The sequence below is a fragment of the Pongo pygmaeus genome, chromosome 2, assembly GCF_028885625.2.
Source record: "Pongo pygmaeus isolate AG05252 chromosome 2, NHGRI_mPonPyg2-v2.0_pri, whole genome shotgun sequence".
NCBI lineage: Eukaryota > Metazoa > Chordata > Mammalia > Primates > Hominidae > Pongo > Pongo pygmaeus.
In genome coordinates, this window is record NC_085930.1 from 103245903 (window position 1) to 103264498 (window position 18596).

Consider the following 18596-nt stretch of genomic DNA (forward strand, 5'->3'; position numbering starts at 1 on the left):
ACAACTCAACAGTAGGGACAGCCTGGACGCTTCTCCACCACCTCCCACTCAGCAGGGCTGGAGGCCTGAGATGCAGGGGGTAGATCAGCCCCTAGTGGGGCTCATGTGAAGCTGTGGGAAGGGGCCAGCCCACAAGGCCTACTCTGAGGTAGCTCTCCCTCCTCTGATCTCTGGCAGTAGCTCCAGAAGCTGGCAGCCCTCCAAGAAGGGAGGCAGAAGGCTCAGAAGCCTCACGCCCCGATGCTGGGGCCAAAGGGCAGCATAGGGCAGGCACCCCGGCCATTGAAGAGCAGGGCTGACCCGCGCCTCCTAGGCACTGACACGTGCTGACGTCCCCGTGTCCCACCAGCCCGCTGCTCCCAGAGGCTTTGCTGAGCCCCAGGGTGGCTTGGCAGTATGGAAAAGGTGTTTCCCTGGGGAAATAAAGCCAGATTTGGGGACCAGGGGCCTGGACAGGGATGGAATGGGATCTGTTTAGACCCCAAGAGCCAGCAAAGGTGTTTGGAGGAAATCAGGCTGGGTATGAAAGGAAAGGTTCTGGCACGCTGGTGTGCCTAAGCCAAGGAGACTTCTGGAAGGGTGGGTAGTGAACCCCTAGACCCTGGCAGAGAGTAAGGGGAGTGAGAGAGGACAGCATTACAGAGGTCTCAGAGAGCCACCTCTCCCAGGGAATCCCTGGGCAGATGGGGCATGGAGAGCCACAAGAGGATGTCCCCATGACCTGGAAGCAGGGGCACCCAAGAAGCCCTAGGGGCCCTGTCCAGCCTAGTCCAGCAAAGGGGATAAAGGGATCAGAGCCACCTCCAGTGGCCGGCGCGAGGGTGGGGGACGTGCCCTACTCCCACTGGCTTGAGTTGTCTTTTTCTCCCCGCCCCCCCACATCCCACCCAGTGACCCCAGAAATGCAGGGCCCTGGTAACAATGACAACATAGCATAGTCTCCTTCCCTGCTCCTTCGCCCTCCTTTTTCTTTTTCCTCCTCCTCCTCTTCCCCCCAACCCCTTCCCCATCGGCTTGTGTCCAAACCCTGCCTCACAGTCCTATCAGAAAGGAACAGTCCAACCAGTGACTGCCCAGCCCCTCCAAGCACCCCAAGTGCCCCCTTCCCCAGAATCTTGCAGTGCATTGTGGGAGTATTTGGGAGCAGGGACAATCCATCTTCTATACAAATAAAGCCCTGGGAGCAAAAGAGAGCTTAGAAGTGGAGACAGGCTAAGAAGGTGGACCACCCACAGTGAGACAGGCCAAGAACAGAGGGACCCCTCCCAGGTGCAGACCAGCACGGTGGCCAGTTCAGCTGGGCAGGGAGAGGCCACAGAGGAGCCCCAGCTGCCACATCCTCAGGTTCACTCTCAAACCCATACAGAGATACACTCAGGCACACACACACACTCACAATGCATGCTCACTCACCCACACATGCACAGCTCATAAGCCCAGGGCACAGGCCCAACTGGGGATGCCGCAACAGCAGCCCTATGCCCTCTCTGGAGCCCTAGCATCCCCCATGGCTGCCTGGAGCCCAGACAGGTTTTAGGAAGGGTGGAGACCCAGCCCGTCTCCACGCCCTCAGCCAAGGGAAGCAGGTACACAGTTTCCAGCAGCACTCCTGTCCTCCTTCCAGCTCCTCAGACTTTCTTCCCGCACTGTGGGAACAGTCCTTGGCACTTTGAGGGTCTCCCTTCACCTCCTGGCCCAGGGAGGACCACCAGCCCCCACAGTGCACTGCAGTGAACCCTCAGCTGCCCCCGCCCGTCTCTGGTTGGACTGTTTGTGCCCGTGAGAAACCCCCTCGGTTTGGCCATGTTGATGCCTGACACAGAACAAAAGCAAGACCTACCAAAACGCAAACAGCTGCGGCAAAGAAAGAGAGAGAAAAATCCGCAGCCAAAAGCCAATTCCCTTCCTCAAAGTCTCTTTGGAGGCAAAGGAAGCTCAGCATGCGGTTTTTTCCATTATAGATGTGATAAGAGCGAGACTGGCGCCTCCCCCAGACCATGCATATATATAGCAGTGTGTGTATATATATGTGTGTGTGTGTGTCCGTGTATATGTGCTATACAGCCGTATGGAAGCATATACAGCCACGCCAAGGGACTCACTGCCGACAGAGGACCAGGCCCGGGCAACATATTGGCTATAACTGCCCTTCTCCTGCGATGCTGTAGTCTCCACGGGCCCTCCACCCTCCCTGCCCGTCCCTTCTCTCTGGCTCCTGGACGTGGAAATGGCGGGTTTCCTCTTTGCTGGTGTCTCCCCCTCCCTCCAGCCCCCCTCTCCCCTGTCCTTCCAGCCCCGTCAGCTCTGAGCCCCCCGGCCTCCAGCCTCCCCAGCCCCCGCCGGATAACCCCCCGTTTCTGTTGCAGATTTTGAATTCCTGCTCCCCAGCAGCTTTGAGTCTGAAGGACATGTTTTCATTGCTCCCAGGTAGCTTGCGTGTGGCCTTGCTGAGGTGTCCTCCCCTACCCTGACCGCCCTGGCCCCACCTCCTGCACTGCTGTCTGGAGCTCTGTGTGTCTGTGTCCTGTGCAGTGTCATCCCCCGGTCCCCATACATCGCCTGGTATGCGCAGCTGTGTGCATACCCAGGCCATGTACCGCACCAGGCAGCAGTGGCCAGCGGCCTCACGGCCCTAGCTCCCACCAGGCCGGGGCAGGAGGGCTCCAGACTCATTTGCTGACTTTCCCTGCCCTCCCAGGCAACCAGGCAGGAGCCCTTTCCGCCCTGGGGTGGCTGGCTGTGGCATGCCCACCCCTCACCGGGCAGCTGCTGCTCTGGTTTGTGGTGTCCTGCCCATCCCCCAAACCCCGCACCCCATCGTTGTCCTGTGTCAGTCGGTGTTCGTGTGGGTCTGGGGGCCGAGCCAGCCAGAGCCCCTGTCGGCAGTGCCAGGTCTAGGCGTGGTACTTTACCTGGGGGATGGGAGGAGAAGAGCGGGGGCTTTGAAGAGCTGCTCCAGCAGATGAGGAGACGGGGCCCCGAACAGGCCCAGGTCTGGACCATCCCGGAGTGCACGCTTAGTGTGCACACACATGTTCTCATGCACACACCATCTGCCTTTGGCCCACGTCTGGGGAGGCCGGGTCCCCTGGGTGCTGAAGCCCTTCCATGACCCAGGCTTGGGATGAGGGCAGGTGGGTGGATGCAGCTGACAGAGACCCAGGGGCACTGGAAGGCAGCACACGGGGGCTCTGGACATGCCTCACTTTCGTGTGTGCACGTATGTGCATGCACCTAGTTTCTCTGTGACTCCCTCTGTAGATGTGTGTATTTGCGAGTCACCATGTACATATGTAAGAGTCTGAGCATAAATGTGGGGGTGGCTCTGTGTGTGAGTGAATGTGGGAAGGTGTGAGAAGGCCTGTGTGGCCCACATGACCCTGAGGAAGCTCTCTTGAAGGCAGGGACCCTATTCGTTTTTGTCATCTCTGTGTCTGCGGCTCAGAAGAGCTCAATAAATATGTGGAGGGTGAGTGAATGAAGTACCTCACAAATGTGAATGTGCATACTGTGTGTACAGGAGAGACTGCAAGTGACTTGATGTATCTCAAGCACAGTCGTGTGGGTGTCACCCTGGGTGTGTCCAGTGTGGCCTCTAGGCACAGAGGTGCAGGCTGTACACTGCACAAAGGCCCTGGGGGCCAAGGAGTGAGTGGGGCCTGAGACCCAGTTCCACGTGCCCTTACCAAACCACGAGCCCTACCACAGCCTGGGGAAGTGGCACATGTTCAAAAGCCCCACAGTTAGTGCCATATGGGACAATGAAGCAGTCCCTGGTGGCAGAGGTATGAATGAGGAGTCGAGCGAGAGAGAGCTCCACCTATCAGGGTAGAGGGATTGCTCCCAAGACTTCCTAGGCAGCAAGCCCCAAGCAGACCCTCTCACACCCCACAGCCCCATGTTCTCTGGACCCAGAGCCTGAATGCAGTGAGGGCCTTGAGGGGAGGAGCATTCCAGGCAGAGGGAACAGCCAGTCGGAGGACCCACATGTTCCCACTGACTTCCTGACACCCTCTGTGCTATGATGAAAAAAGCAAGTATCAGAGAGCGTGAGTGAGGTACCTAAAGGCACACAGCCAGGAAGAGGCAGGGTGAGGTCTTAGGCTGACAAAAAGCCAGTGCTTGTACTTGGGTCCCACCTGGTGCCCACGGGAATGCTCTAGGGCATACACGTGGATTAGCCGGCCGCCAGGCATTTCCTGGGGCCTTCCAGGTGCACTATCTGGGTCCAGCTACACCGGAGAGACGGGAGGTTCTGCGGAGCCATGCCCAGGAGAAAGCAGCTGCCCGAATGGAGGAAGTAGACCCTCATTCTTGTGTCAGCTCTGCCCTGACTCAGACCCCAGCAGCCTGCCAGGCATGTAGCAGCTGCAGCCAGGAAGAACCCACGTGCCCCTCCCTGAGGCCCAGGCTTCTCAGTGAATGGCCAGGTGGGCCTGTTGGGAAGCCTTGACCCCATTGCCCTGTCCAGCCCCCCAAGCCCACTCTTCTTGCCCCTCCCCATCCCTAGAGAGTACTGCAAGGACCTGAATGCCTCAGACAACAACACCGAGTTCCTGAAAAACTTTATTGAGCTCATGGAGAAAGTGACTCCAGACTCCAAGCAGTGTGAGTGCCTGGCAGGGCAGCTGGCTCTGGGCAGTGCCCAGGCAGCATGGGGCCAGCCCAGAGGAACCCAGAGGCCGGGCAGGTGTGGAAATAAGCAGGCACAAGCTGAGGGCTGGGCCTGGGCCAGGTCATGGAGGAGGCTCCTGGTGGAGCCTTGAGGGTGGGGGCGAGGGTGGGCAAGGAGCTGCAAGAAGATGCCCCCACCCCCAGCCCTCCCCTCCTGTTCCAGGCAACAACTTCCTTCTGCACAACCTGATCTTGGACACGGGCATCACGCAGCAGCTGGTAGAGCGTGTGTGGAGGGACCAGGATCTCAACACGTAGGCATCACCCAGCCTGTGGGGGCAGAAGGCTAGGATGGGCCCAGAGGCCCTGGCCCTGCCCAGCAGAAGGCAGGCCTGTGACCCCACCCCCCTGCCACCCCCAGGTACAGCCTACTGGCCGTGTTCGCTGCCACAGACGGCGGCATCACCCGAGTCTTCCCCAACAAGTAAGTGACCTATCCCGCTACCCAAACCCTGCCCCTGCCAGGGAACCTACATCTGTTCTGCCCAGAGGCCTCCTTGCACCTGTGGAGACCACTGTCCCCGACAAGCCACCCCTTACCTACCAATCTGCCTCTTGGGTGCTCCAGGGCAGCTGAGGACTGGACAGAGAACCCTGAGCCCTTCAATGCCAGTTTCTACCGCCGCAGCCTGGATAACCACGGTTATGTCTTCAAGCCCCCACACCAGGATGGTGAGTGTCCCCACAGTGTGCCCAGCAGCAGGCAGGGAGCCTCAGCTTCCCTGTCTGCTCAGCCAGAACTGGGCTCTGCTGTCTGAGGCCCCTCTCCAACACAAGGCTGGCTGAGGCCAGGGCAGACGTGAAGAGAGGGATAGACTGTGCCAAACACTGTCCTGAGTGCTGGGTGCCTGGGCTGGAGTCATCCTGGGATTGGACTCCTGGGTTTGTAGGACCCAGCATAGAGTGGTCAGTGTGGCTGCCAGACCCCACTCCTGACTTCCCCACCCAACCCCCAGCCCTGTTAAGGCCGCTGGAGCTGGAGAATGACACCGTGGGCATCCTCGTCAGTACAGCTGTGGAGCTCAGCCTAGGCAGGCGCACACTGAGGCCAGCAGGTGAATGTTTGGGACAGAGGCGGGGAAACAGGCAATGGACAGGGTACTGCCTGGGCAGGTAGCACTGATGGTCCCTTGCTCTCCCCCAAAGTGGTGGGCGTCAAGCTGGACCTAGAGGCTTGGGCTGAGAAGTTCAAGGTGCTAGCCAGCAACCGTACCCACCAAGACCAGCCTCAGAAGGTATTTGGGCAGGGGCGGGGGCAGTAACCCAGCAGTGCCCTTCCTGGAGTCCCCTGGAACCCCCACCAACCCTCCACTCAGTGGCTCCAACACCTACATGGAGGCAGGGCCAGCTGCAGATGGCCTGGGGAACCGGATGTATGAAAGGTGATGGGAGGGAGGAAAACTGGTGGGTAGCTTACGGTCCTCACTCTCTGCCCAGCAGTGCGGCCCCAACAGCCACTGTGAGATGGACTGCGAGGTTAACAATGAGGTGTGTGTGCCCTGGACCCTAGCTTACCCCACTTCCAGACTTCCTAGTCCCAGCTGCGACTCCCAGCACATCCCTTGGCCTGTGGGTCTCAACATCCCCACCCTGACTTCACAGCCTTCCCAGGACTGGGGGAGTGATGCCCCCCAACTCTGAACCCCTGGACTGCCTGCGGTGGAAGGTCTGGGGCCCAGCCCCTCTCCATTTTCCTTACCATTCCCTACCTCTTAGGACTTACTCTGTGTCCTCATTGATGATGGAGGATTCCTGGTGCTGTCAAACCAGAACCATCAGTGGGACCAGGTGAGGATCAGGAAGAGAGTGAAAGAAGAGAGTAGGGATTTGAGCCTTCTAGGGGTGTAGCACTGCCAGCCCTGTGACCATGGCTTTCTCCTGGCATCCTCAGGTGGGCAGGTTCTTCAGTGAGGTGGATGCCAACCTGATGCTGGCACTCTACAATAACTCCTTCTACACCCGCAAGGAGTCCTATGACTATCAGGCAGCCTGTGCCCCTCAGCCCCCTGGCAACCTGGGTGCTGCACCCCGGGGTGTCTTTGTGGTGAGTCCCCAGAGATGCCTGGACTGGAGATGGGGGGGCCTGGGAGACCTGCCCACAGATGACCCCCTACTTCTGACATTTGATAAAGCTGGGGGTGACCTAGGGTGAGGGGCAGCAGTGGCAGTCCACGCCCCTCTCTCCACTGCAGCCCACCGTTGCAGATTTCCTTAACCTGGCCTGGTGGACCTCTGCTGCCGCCTGGTGAGTCCTGAGCGGGAGGTGGGTAGAGAAGGTGCTCCCTGGCCGGGAGGGCTCAGAAGAGAAGTAGAGCACGGCTTCGTCCTCTGCTGACCACCTGCACTCGGCTCCCCGTGCGCTGCAGGTCCCTATTCCAGCAGCTTCTCTACGGCCTCATCTACCACAGCTGGTTCCAAGCAGGTAGGCAGGGCTTTGGAGGCGCCTCCTCAAGTCCGGGTCCCCAATCTGAGCTAAGACGACTCCATGGGGAGGGTGGGGCTTACGACTGAGGGAGGCCGGAGACCTTGCCAGGGTCTGTGGTTGGAGCTGAGGCGCTCTGGGCCCTCGCAGACCCCGCGGAGGCCGAGGGGAGCCCCGAGACGCGCGAGAGCAGCTGCGTCATGAAACAGACCCAGTACTACTTCGGCTCGGTAAACGCCTCCTACAACGCCATCATCGACTGCGGAAACTGTTCCAGGTGCTGGCAGTGGGGCGGGACCAAAGGCCAAGGGCGGAGCCTGTGAGCGGGGCGAGACGCTCGGGAGGATGGAAGGGGCGGGGCCTCCGAGCGGCCGGGGGCGGGGCCGCAGGATGGGGGCGGGGCAAGCTCTACGCCCCGCCTTTCCGGGCTGCCCGCAGGCTGTTCCACGCGCAGAGACTGACCAACACCAACCTTCTCTTCGTGGTGGCCGAGAAGCCGCTGTGCAGCCAGTGCGAGGCTGGCCGGCTGCTGCAGAAGGAAACGCACTGTATCCTGCCCCCGCCCTCCCCGCCGCCCGCTCCCTCTCTGCCCCGCGCGCCCCCTCCGTGCCGCCGCCGCCGTCCGCCTCCTTGACTCCCCACCCATGCCCAGCGGACGGCCCGGAGCAGTGTGAGCTAGTGCAGAGACCGCGATACCGGAGAGGCCCGCACATCTGCTTCGACTACAACGCGACAGTGAGGAGAGGGGGCGGTGGACCCGAAATCCCGCGGCCTTGCGCCTGCCCAGGCCGATCAGCTCCTTGTCTCTCCCCGCAGGAAGATACCTCAGACTGTGGCCGCGGGGCCTCCTTCCCGCCGTCGCTGGGCGTCCTGGTCTCCCTGCAACTGCTGCTCCTTCTGGGCCTGCCGCCCCGGCCGCAGCCTCAAGTCCTCGTCCACGCCTCTCGCCGCCTCTGAGCACCCTGCCCCACCCCACCTCCACTCCCACCTCACCCGGCCTCTTCGCCTTTCCCACCCTTCTGCCCCACACTCCCCGCCTTAGAGCCTCGTCCCTCCTTCACTGAAGGACCTGAGCTGGCCAGGCCCTGAGAGTCTGGTCTGCGCCTTGGGATGGGGAGTCCCAAAGCGGGACGCTGCAGGTCTTTGGCACCCAAATCACGTCTCACCTCCGAACTGTTCAAATGTCCCTGGACTCTTCTTCCCTGCTGGGCTCCCCACAGTGGGATGGGACAGGGAGGCCACACGCACTGGTGCCAAAACCAGGCCTCTGCTGCCACCCTTCCTGGAGGCTGCCTATGTTGGGGGGGACCCTGCTTCAGCTGACCCGGCCTCTCTGCCCCACCCAAGTCCAAACTTGGTTTCTGTGGGAATAGTGGAGGAAGGTGAGATGGCCAGTTTGAGGCCTGTGCCTCCCAGCTTAAATTCTAGCAGGAGAGAGGCTTTGGGGCAGCCCCCATGGGCTCCTGCCCCTTTCAGGCCTACAGCCACATCCCCAAGCCCACCAGGTGTCAGGATAGTCACAGTGATATCAGTTTAGACACTACCCCATATACACCTGGAACCTTGAGGACAGAAACTGGACTCACATTCGACATACCCCACTGGGCACACGCACAAACACACACACTATGGGGTGGGGTGGGGGTAGGGGCTTACAAAGCCTTACACAGGGCGAGGGGTTGGTGGGAGGGTTGGCACCTGCACACTCCATCTCCTGCTCACCACCTGCCTCTAATCTGAGCTGCAGCCTGGCTGGTCCTCCCATTTCTAAAGCTGAATGTCAAACAGTGCCAAATGCTGGGGCAGGGGGTGAAGAACCCTCTGTCCCACCCCTAGCCACCAGTGTCCTCCAAGTGCCCCCTCACCTCTCCAGGTGCTCATTGTAACCATTTCTCACTAGTTTCAGGCCCCCAGTGGGACCACATGCCACTGCCTGCACCTGTTGGCAGAGGAACCCCCACCAGACATCACCCTTTGCCTTAGCAGGGGTGACTTTGTCTCTCCTGGCTGGGCCATCCTTCCCCCAATCTGGCCCTTACACACTCAGGCCTGTGCCCACTCCCTATCTCCTTCCCACCCCCCCACACACACTCCCTGCTCGCAGGAGGCCAAACTGTCCCTCCCTTGCTGAAAACACACACACACACACGCTCTCTGCACACAGAGGTGGGGACTGGGCACAGCTCTTCACACCATTCATTCTGGTCATTTCCCCCAAAGGCATCCCAGCCTGGGGGCCAGTGGGGAACTGAGGGCAAGGGGATGTAGTGATGGGGCTCAGATGGACTGGGAGGAGGGGGGAGGGTGATGCATTAATTAATGGCTTCGTTAATTAATGTCATGTTGCTTGTTGCTTTCTCTGTGTGTGTGTATGGTCCATGCCCACTGCTAGTGCCAGGGTGGGTGTCCATGTGCACCCGGCCTGGATGCCAGCTGTGTCCTTCGGGGGCGTGTGTGTAACTGTAGTGTAGTCAGGTGCTCAATGGAGAATATAAAAATAAACATATACAGAAAAATATATATTTTAAGTTTAAAAAACAGAAAAACAGACAAAACAATCCCCATCAGGTAGCTGTCTAACCCCAGCTGGGTCTAATCCTTCTCATTACCCACCCGACCTGGCTGCCCCTCACCTTGGGCTGGGGGACTGGGGGGCCATTTCCTTTTCTCTGCCCTTTTTTTGTTGTTCTATTTTGTACAGACAAGTTGGAAAAACAACAGCGACAAAAAAGTCAAGAAACTTTGTAAAATATCGTGTGTGTGATTCCTTGTAAAATATTTTCAAATGGTTTATTACAGAAGATCAGTTATTAAATAATGTTCATATTTTCACTTCAAATGGTTCCCATCCACTGTATCAGCCTGGGGGTGAGGACTGGGTAGCTATGAAGACGGTTGGCCAAGACCTCAGAGTCCCACTTAGTGCTCTGCAGGGGGTGAAGACCATGGTAGCCCAGGTCCCTGTCAACCACAGGGCATGACACTTGCTTCCACCAGTTAATAGTTGCCAGGCCCTTGACATACGTTGTCTCGTATCATCTCAAAAAGCTGTCTTTTAAAAACAAGCAAAACAGGTTGGGTGCGGTGGCTCACGCCTGTAATCTAGCACTTTGGGAGGCCGAGGCGGGCAGATCACTTGAGGTCAGGAGTCTGAGACCAGCCTGGCCAACATGGTGAAACCCTGTCTCTACTAAAAATACAAAAAAATTAGCCAGGCATGGTGGCATGCGCCTGTAATCCCAGCTACTTAGGAGGCTGAGGCAGGATAATTGCTTGACCCCAGGAGGCCGGAGGTTGCAGTGAGCCAAGATTGCGCCACCGCACCCCAGCCTGGACGACAGAGCGAGACTCTGCCTCAGAAAAAAAAAAAAAATACAAGCAAAACAAACACCCTCCCAGAGCCTGAAAGCCAAGACCCTGGAGGGAAGAAGACAGATCAGAGATGCTGGTTTAGTGGGGAGGTGGATCTGGCAGTCTGGTCAGACCACCAGGGCCTGACAGGTTCTCTGCCGGGAGCTATGAGTGAGCACCTGGCCAGTGTCCCTACGGCCCAGGAAGCCCTGACCACAAGCACAGCAACGGCTCCCTCCTGGCCCAGAGGAGCTTGAGGCCGCAGCTGCTTAAACTGGAGCCATAGGCCAAACTTAATTTTTGTGAATCCTCTCAAGCTTAGGCCCTAGTTCATTTTCACCCTAGTCAGTGTGACCTTTGCGATCTTCTCATGTGGAGAGAATTATAACCTGTAACCACCAGAGCACAGGTGTCCCTGCCTTCCCACCACAGTCCTCTCTCTCCTCCCAACACTCTGCTCACTCCGCACTGACCTGTCTGAGTCCTCGCCACAATCTCTGGGGTGGGTACTAGTGTATCCCCATACCACAGATGAGCAAACTAAGAGGAGAAAGCCTTTCCCCGCAGGTGAGAAGGCTAAAAACCAAAGAAGATTTTAGAGAAGAGGTGGCCACCAGGGGTTGGGGAGCTTGGATGCTAAATAGATGAAGGGGCTTCCAGGCCTCAGCCAAGATGGGGACTTTTTCTCACTCCTCTGCAGGGGTCTGCTGCAGAGCAATGCCTAATCCACAACCCCCAAGACAGCTCCCATGGCCTGCAAGAGACCCTGCAATCTTGGATAGGGTTGTAAGATAAAATACAGAACACCCAATTTTGAATTTCAGATCATGAACAAGTTTTTAGTATGGAAGTGTTTCAACTATTGTGTGGGACATACCTATACTGAAAAACTGGGGGCTGGGCACAGTGGCTAACGCCTGTAATACCAACACTTTGGGAGGCTGATGCAGGAGGATTGCTTGAGCTCACGAGTTCGAGATCAGCCTGGGTAGGATGGCCACCCCGCCCCTGCCCATGTCTCTACAAAATAAAAAATTTTTAAAAATTAGCTGGGCACAGTAGTGAGTGCCTGTAGCCGCAGCTAATCACGAGGCTGAGGCTGGAGGATCACTTCAGCCCAGGAGTTTGAGGTGGCAGTGAGCTATGATTGTTCCACTGCACTCCAGCCTTGGACAAAGCTAGACCCTGTCTCAAAAAAAAAAAAAGGGGGGGGTGGGGGACATGATTATACTCGAAGATTACTCGTTGTTTTATCTGGAATTCAAATTTGACTGAGCATCCTGTATTTTGATTTGCTAAAACTGGCAACCTTACCCTGATGTGGCAACCAGTGGGAACCCAGACCCCAGAAAAAAAGCATCAGCACCCTTTTTAACCTGTAGGCCATGCACACATCAGCACACACTGAAGTCAGTGGCTGAAAGGAAGGGATCCTGTGCTTTATAAAAGTACTTTGTCATAGAATTATTTTAATTATATGTACAGCTTTTTGTTTTGTTTTGTTTTGAGACAAAGTTTCGCTCTTGTTGCCCAGGCTGTAGTGCAATGGCATGATCTCGGCTCACCGCAACCTCCGCCTCCCAGGTTCAAGCAATTCTCCTGCCTCAGCCTCCTGAGAAGATGGGATTACAGGCATGTGCCACCACGCCTGGCTAATTTTGTATTTTTAGTAGAGATGAGGTTTATCCATGTTGGTCAAGCTGGTCTCAAACTCCCGACCTCAGGTGATCTGCCCGCCTCAGCCTCCCAAAGTGCTGGGATTACAGGCGTGAGCCACCATGCCCAGCCTATATGTACAGTTTTTTAAAAGTAACTCCATATACCAAAAAAAAAAAAAAGACACAGAACACAACCTGTCAGAAGCCACTGTGGCGTGAAGTGGGACCAGAACAGGCCTAGCCCAGGCTAGTGGAGAGATCTCTCTTCCTCCGCAGTTATCAGAAGTCCCTGGTGGGGAGGAGGGTCACTGAGGGCTGCCCAGCCTCGTCCCTGTGCGGGAGGGAGCCCTAGGTTCGTGCTCCAGGTCCACCTCACTTGGAAAAAGGGCAACGTGAAATAACAAACAAAAAACTTTTCCAAGTGGGAGAAAACAAACAAAAAAAGGCAACATGTGCAACACTCGCTGAGCACCCAGGGTGGACTGGCATTTTACACCCCTTTCCCCTTTGATTATTAGGACAGGAAGATCATGTCATCATCTACATTTTATGGCCCATGAAACTGAGTTTCAAAAAGGTTCAGGAACTTAACCAATGCCACACAGCCGCCGAGGCAGAGCAAGGGTTCCAGCCTGGGTCAGGTCCCATTCACCAGACCACGGAGGTTCTGTTTCTCACACAGTGACACACACCCACACGCCAGCCGACAAGGACACGCTCGCTCAGAGGTACATGCACAAATAGAGCTACTCTTCCCAGGGAATTCAGCAAGTGTGGGGGCTAGAGCTGTGTTGCTTCGCGAACCCCCACCGCCGCTTTCAGGGGTTAGAGATGCTAATTCATCCCTTCTCACCTCCTGAGAACCGACGGAAACGGTCCCTGAGAACTACAACTCCCATCACACCCCGCGCTCACCGCAACGGGACCGGTCCGTGAGCATGGCCTCCTGGGACTTGTAGTTCTAGCCAGAGCCCTATTCGACTCTTCCCCGGCTGCAACCAAGGACTCCGTGTCCCAGCATGCAGAGGAGCCGGAAGACAGGCGCTTAGAGGACAGCCCGCCGGGGACGCGCAGGCGCAGCACCCGTTTGTCGGCCCCCAGAGAAAAGAGGTACGGTCGAAGCCAGGAGCCAGGCCGAGCGGGAGCTGACCAGGCTTGACTCGGGTACGGAACGAGGCACCAGTCCCCTTGCGAACCGAAGGGCCTCGCAGTGGATGGAGGAGGCCCAGCCCTGAGATCAACGCCAACCACGCTAGCCTGGCACGGGGCCTACAGGGTGGGTAGGCGGGCGTGCCGCAGCCGTCCAGGGCCTTCCCTCAGGTCCCGGGCGAGGGGCCTACGCTGCGGACCGGCAACAAGGCCCGACTCGGCCCCTCGGGACCAGAGCCCCACCCGATCGGAAGCGAATCCTTTACCAGGGCCATACGCCAGTGACTAGGCCGGGCCTGGGCCTCCCATTGGGGCCGGACTAGGACGAGGCCCCGGGGAGGCCCCTGGCCTACCAGACCCTTTCCTCAGGCCGACAGCCGCCGGGAAGATGCAACGTGCCCTGCCAGGCGCCCGCCAGCACTTGGGGGCCATCCTGGCCAGCGCCAGCGTGGTGGTGAAGGCTCTGTGTGCGGCGGTACTATTCCTCTACCTGCTCTCCTTCGCCGTGGACACAGGCTGCCTGGCGGTCACCCCAGGCTACCTCTTTCCTCCCAACTTCTGGATCTGGACCCTGGCCACCCATGGGCTGATGGAGCAGCATGTGTGGGATGTGGCCATCAGCCTGACAACGGTGGTGGTGGCCGGGCGTTTGCTGGAGCCCCTCTGGGGGGCCTTGGAGCTGCTCATCTTCTTCTCAGTGGTGAATGTGTCCGTAGGGCTGCTGGGGGCCTTCGCCTACCTCCTCACCTACATGGCTTCCTTCAACCTGGTCTACCTGTTCACTGTCCGTATCCACGGCGCCTTGGGCTTCCTAGGTGGTGTCCTGGTGGCACTCAAGCAAACCATGGGGGACTGTGTGGTCCTGCGAGTGCCCCAGGTGCGCGTCAGCGTGATGCCCATGCTGCTGCTGGCGCTGCTGCTCCTGCTGCGGCTCGCCACGCTGCTCCAGAGCCCGGCGTTGGCTTCCTATGGCTTCGGGCTGCTCTCCAGTTGGGTATATCTTCGCTTCTACCAGCGCCATAGCCGGGGCCGAGGGGACATGGCTGACCACTTTGCTTTCGCCACTTTCTTCCCTGAGATCCTGCAGCCTGTGGTGGGGTTGCTGGCGAACTTGGTGCACGGCCTCCTGGTGAAGGTAAAGATATGCCAGAAGACGGTGAAGCGCTACGATGTGGGTGCCCCATCCTCCATCACCATTAGCCTGCCAGGCACAGACCCTCAAGACGCCGAGCGGAGAAGGTACTGTGAAATTTTCCAAAATCTTGTCAAGCTAGGAGCATACTGGTCGAGTCACATGCCATCTGTTGAGGTGTTTGCTGTACATAGGTGGAGACCTGCAGTCAGGTATTGGGGCAGATCTGGAAAGATAAAATCAGTCTTTGGCCTTGAGGAACTCAGCAGTTAGGTGTCTAGGGTCCACGAGGCACTTTTCTCACCACTCGGGCCACTTAATAAGTCTCAAGAAATGCAGTTTCCTTTGGTGCTGTGAAGTCCCAGTGGAGGGGCACAGAACCCTGGCCTTGCCTTAGAATCTCAGAATCCTAGACATTGGGCCTATGGGAGCCAGAAGCAACCTGCTGGTACTTTCCCCTGTGAGGAAGGGACAGGGAAGGAGGCCTGGGGTCCTCGAAAGGTGATCCGGGCCACTCCAATTTCCAAATGCTGTGTCCTCTTCCTGGGCTTTAACTCAGATGCTGTGCTTCTCTGCCACTTACTTATTGAGAGGGAAGCTTGGGGTATTACCACATTTACCTCCATCTCCAGCAAGCATGTGTCACCAAAACCAGGGACAGGCTACATGACCCACTGAGGGAGCCTGCTGACTACACCAGGGAGTGGCAATGACCCTTTCATTATGTGTAAACCAAGCTATCCACAGCATCAGGAGTCCCAGCTGAATTCTTCACTGAATGCACTTTGGCCAGGGCAGGAGGGATCTTTTTAAATTCAGCGTACTCCCTCTCCCATATCTGTGGAGCCAGCAGAGTGGTCCCCGCCTTCAGAAGATCCACAGCTCCATTTCCAACATTGTTCTTGAATGTTTTGAGGCAATTACTTGAGTAGTAAAATCTGGGACGGGCTTTGTCTTTTGCATTGCCAAGGCTCCTGCTTTTGCTCACCTGTGAATGGGGTTGTGGCAGGAAGCTCTATGAATTTAGCTGCAGTTACCCCTGTATTTACTCTCCACTGGGCTATGGAATTGAGTGTGGGACACATTCCTTTCTTGAAGGAGTTCCAGCTGGGGAAGGGCCACAGATCACTATGGCCCAAGGTATGGTAGGTGTTGAAAAGTATATACAGCATGCTGCAGGGCATAATTCTGGGCCCTAGAGCTTGGGTCTTTATAGGTGATAAGCCCTGAGGACAGAAGTCTCTCTTAACCTTAGCTGGTATTAAAGATGGGGCCAGGAGAGCTGGGCCTGGTAGGAATTGAGCTGTCCCTCAGAGCCATTCAGGTGGGGCCAGGCAAGTGGGGACCCCTCCTCCACTGAGAGGTGTTGGATTGTTAGGGTTGGCTGAACATTCAAAAACCTCTGCCCAGGCCCAAGAAAATGGACGGGGCGGGGGGAAGCAGGTTGGTGGGGAGGAAGGGAGGGTCAAGAGGCGGGTTCTTGGCATAGCCTTATGGTTGTTAGCTTACATGGGGGTGGGGGTTATTCCTTCAGCCAGTTTGACATCTGACTGCATGGCCACGCCCAACTCCAAAGGGCTACGAGGAGAGGGAGGCAGGGTTTCCTATCTGTCTCTCTGGTCCTTGTGAGGAAGTGACTAGCGTGACACTAGCTCTCTGCCTTGGCAGGCTTTAAGTGGAACTGGCAAGGGCATCATCAGGATGGGAGCCTGGGTAGCAGCAGGGAAAGACTGTCCTGTCTATACCAACTTGTCATGTGTGAGACTGACGGGCAGGGTGGAAGCGTGCTAGGGCTTTCTACACCTGTGTCCTTGTTGCCTCTCTTGTCATGTTCCCTGACATGGTGGAGATTTTGGTTCTCAGCTGGAACCTCAAAGGCTACACGGGCTGTCCCCACACTGGTGGCACAGAGAGGCTGAGGTATAGGAGTCCATAGTGGTCACTGTTGAAACGGTTCCCTGGCAGCTGCGGCACTCCACCTTCTGGTGGGCCAGGGTCCCAAGCACATGTGTAAACCTTCTTCTGTTGGACTTTCCCACCTGCCCTCAAAGTGGGGCCTCTAAGGGTCCACCCTGTGGAAGCAGTAGGCTCTGGCCTGTGCCTACCCATGTGGGCTGTTTCTCCTTCTTCTCCTCTTGCAAGGGCTCCGCTAAGTCCCTGCTCTAACAAGGGCCTTGGTGGCTTTGGGGGTTCTTCTGAGAGGGAGAATATTAGCATCTGTTAGGAGGGGTAGACTCACCCAAGTTGGCCCTGCTTCCTGGGCTGAGAGCCAAGGGAGGTGTTGAGTTCCAGCCTTCCCCATTGACCCTTGCCAGGAGGCTCAAGATACCCCTAACCAGGAGAGGGGAGAATTAAGAACTCTTCCCTTGGATGTGATGCCAGCACCCAGGCAGAAACTCCTGGAAACTCTAGAACTTGCCGTTCCACCCATCTGCCCTAGGGCACTAGTTCCACCGACCCTTAGATACCACCCTCAGAACCATTCCTGGTGGCTGGCCTGGTGGGCAGTCTGGCAGACACCCAGCTGACCTTCCCACCCCGGAGGTGCCTCAGCTATGGAGGGAAGACTCTTAGAGCCTTTGGGTTATCATTCTGATGGCAGAGTGTGTCCTAAACCAATCTCTGGGGAGTCCCAGGCTCTGCATGGTGAAGGGGAAACATAGGAGGAGTCTAGGTGGTACGGTGAGGAGTCAGCCTGCTGCAGAAGGGTAGAGGGCATGAGCCAAGGCCAAACCCAGAGTGACCTGTCCTCTCTCCTCTGGCCCCAGGCAACTGGCCCTGAAGGCACTCAATGAGCGGCTGAAGAGAGTGGAAGACCAGTCCGTCTGGCCCAGCATGGATGATGATGAAGAGGAGTCTGGGGCCAAGGTGGACAGCCCCCTGCCCTCAGACAAAGCTCCTACACCCCCAGGGAAGGGGGCTGCCCCAGAATCCAGTCTAATCACCTTCGAGGCAGCTCCCCCGATGCTGTAACTCCAGACCACCTTGAGTGTGGCACCTCCCCTCCCAAGCCCCCCTTGACATCCTCTCAGCTACTCCAGGGCACCTGACTGCTCTGAGGAGAGGGAAGAAGGCCTGCTGGGGCTTTCCATGGCCTTCTGCTGTTTCTCGCCAACACTACCCAGGACTCTTGCTACCTGGTTCCAACTCCAGACAACCACTATGCCAGGCCCGGAGCCTCTGAGGCATCGGCCAGTCCAGGCCCTCATCTGAGGTAAGAATGTACATCAGCTGGCAGCCCCAAGCAAGTCTCTGCAGGGACACTGATGTCACAGCTTCTGGGCCGGCCCTCACATCTGAAACTGGTTGCCGAGAGCCCTGAGCCAAGGCAAGGATTTGCCAAAAATGTTCTGGGGGCCCAGCAAATGCAGGAGCCGACCTGGGGCTGCACATCCCTGCCCATCCCCAGAAAGACTGTTCCTGTCAGGATTTGTTTCCCTCTGCTGTGGCCGTGACTGCTTCTGGACCAGAACAGCTCCAGCTCCCAGGTATTTTCTACAGGACCACTTGAGTGGGCAGCCAAGCCTAGGCTGGCAGTATCAATAAAGCAGTTCTCTGAGGAATGACTCCCGGGCTCTTGTCAGGCCACCTTGTGCAGCCCCCTCATCACGTTCAACTGCAAAGTTAGGCAGGAACTTGATTGTCTCCGTGGTAACTCCAGCTGGATAAGAAGCCCATTGCCCCAGCTCCCCACCACTGCCACCACCACCACCACATGCGCACTGCTAAGCAGCCTTCCAAGAGCTATTGTCTCAGACTCTTACTCCTTTTTTCTTTCCCTCCAAACCCCAATCTGGGAGGCCCTCTGTCCCTGCCTAGATCTGATGATAAGGGCCTCTCCATCACAAGGCGCTGTTCTTACCCATGGTTTACCTCTAAGACAGAATGCTCAGTTCTTGCCACTCCTGAAGGCAACTCACTCCCAGCTCCCATCCTGTTATTGTATGTATTTAACCCCCACAGTCTGGAGACTCCAGCACAGTAGACAGCTGGGGGACAGAAAGGACACACAGCTGTACCATTCACAGCTACAGCTCTAGGGCCTGCCAGGGTCCAGAGTGGCCTGGGAGGCTCAGCAGCTAGATCCTGGGGATTTGTGTGCTAGGAGAGCTTCAGCCCCTGAGGGAGCAGCCAGGGGTTGGGGGCGGGGGTCCCCATCTTGCCCAGCTGCCCATTTTCCCATGCTGATGGCATTAACAAGAACCACCCC

The 18596-nt window shown here is 57.3% G+C and overlaps 2 protein-coding genes across 9 annotated transcripts in view; both read left to right on the top strand.

The window, feature by feature from the left end:
* Window positions 1-10282, top strand: part of CACNA2D2 (calcium voltage-gated channel auxiliary subunit alpha2delta 2) — a 141293-nt gene extending 131011 nt beyond the window's left edge. For 2 of the 8 annotated variants that reach the window (XM_063661955.1, XM_054483284.2), the window contains 15 exons: window positions 4511-4608; window positions 4838-4928; window positions 5036-5098; window positions 5243-5346; window positions 5631-5729; window positions 5821-5909; window positions 6115-6162; window positions 6391-6462; window positions 6566-6718; window positions 6867-6919; window positions 7041-7096; window positions 7247-7373; window positions 7535-7644; window positions 7749-7831; window positions 7913-10282. In XM_063661955.1, coding sequence (XP_063518025.1) covers window positions 4511-4608; window positions 4838-4928; window positions 5036-5098; window positions 5243-5346; window positions 5631-5729; window positions 5821-5909; window positions 6115-6162; window positions 6391-6462; window positions 6566-6718; window positions 6867-6919; window positions 7041-7096; window positions 7247-7373; window positions 7535-7644; window positions 7749-7831; window positions 7913-8053 — 1387 coding nt within the window. In that variant the 3' untranslated portion in view covers window positions 8054-10282. Of the gene's footprint in view, window positions 1-2366; window positions 2428-4510; window positions 4609-4837; window positions 4929-5035; window positions 5099-5242; window positions 5347-5630; window positions 5730-5820; window positions 5910-6111; window positions 6163-6390; window positions 6463-6565; window positions 6719-6866; window positions 6920-7040; window positions 7097-7246; window positions 7374-7534; window positions 7645-7741; window positions 7832-7912 lie in introns of all 8 variants that reach the window. The other 6 variants (XM_054483281.2, XM_063661952.1, XM_054483282.2 and 3 more) reach the window with 6 other exon arrangements.
* A 2341-nt stretch (window positions 10283-12623) lies between these two features.
* On the top strand, window positions 12624-17953 carry TMEM115 (transmembrane protein 115). The gene is made up of 2 exons (XM_054483288.2): window positions 12624-14493; window positions 17155-17953. The coding sequence occupies exons 1-2, from the start codon at window positions 13643-13645 to the stop codon at window positions 17357-17359; spliced, it is 1056 nt and encodes a 351-aa protein (XP_054339263.1). The 5' UTR covers window positions 12624-13642; the 3' UTR covers window positions 17360-17953.
* The last annotated feature ends 643 nt before the right edge of the window (window positions 17954-18596 follow it).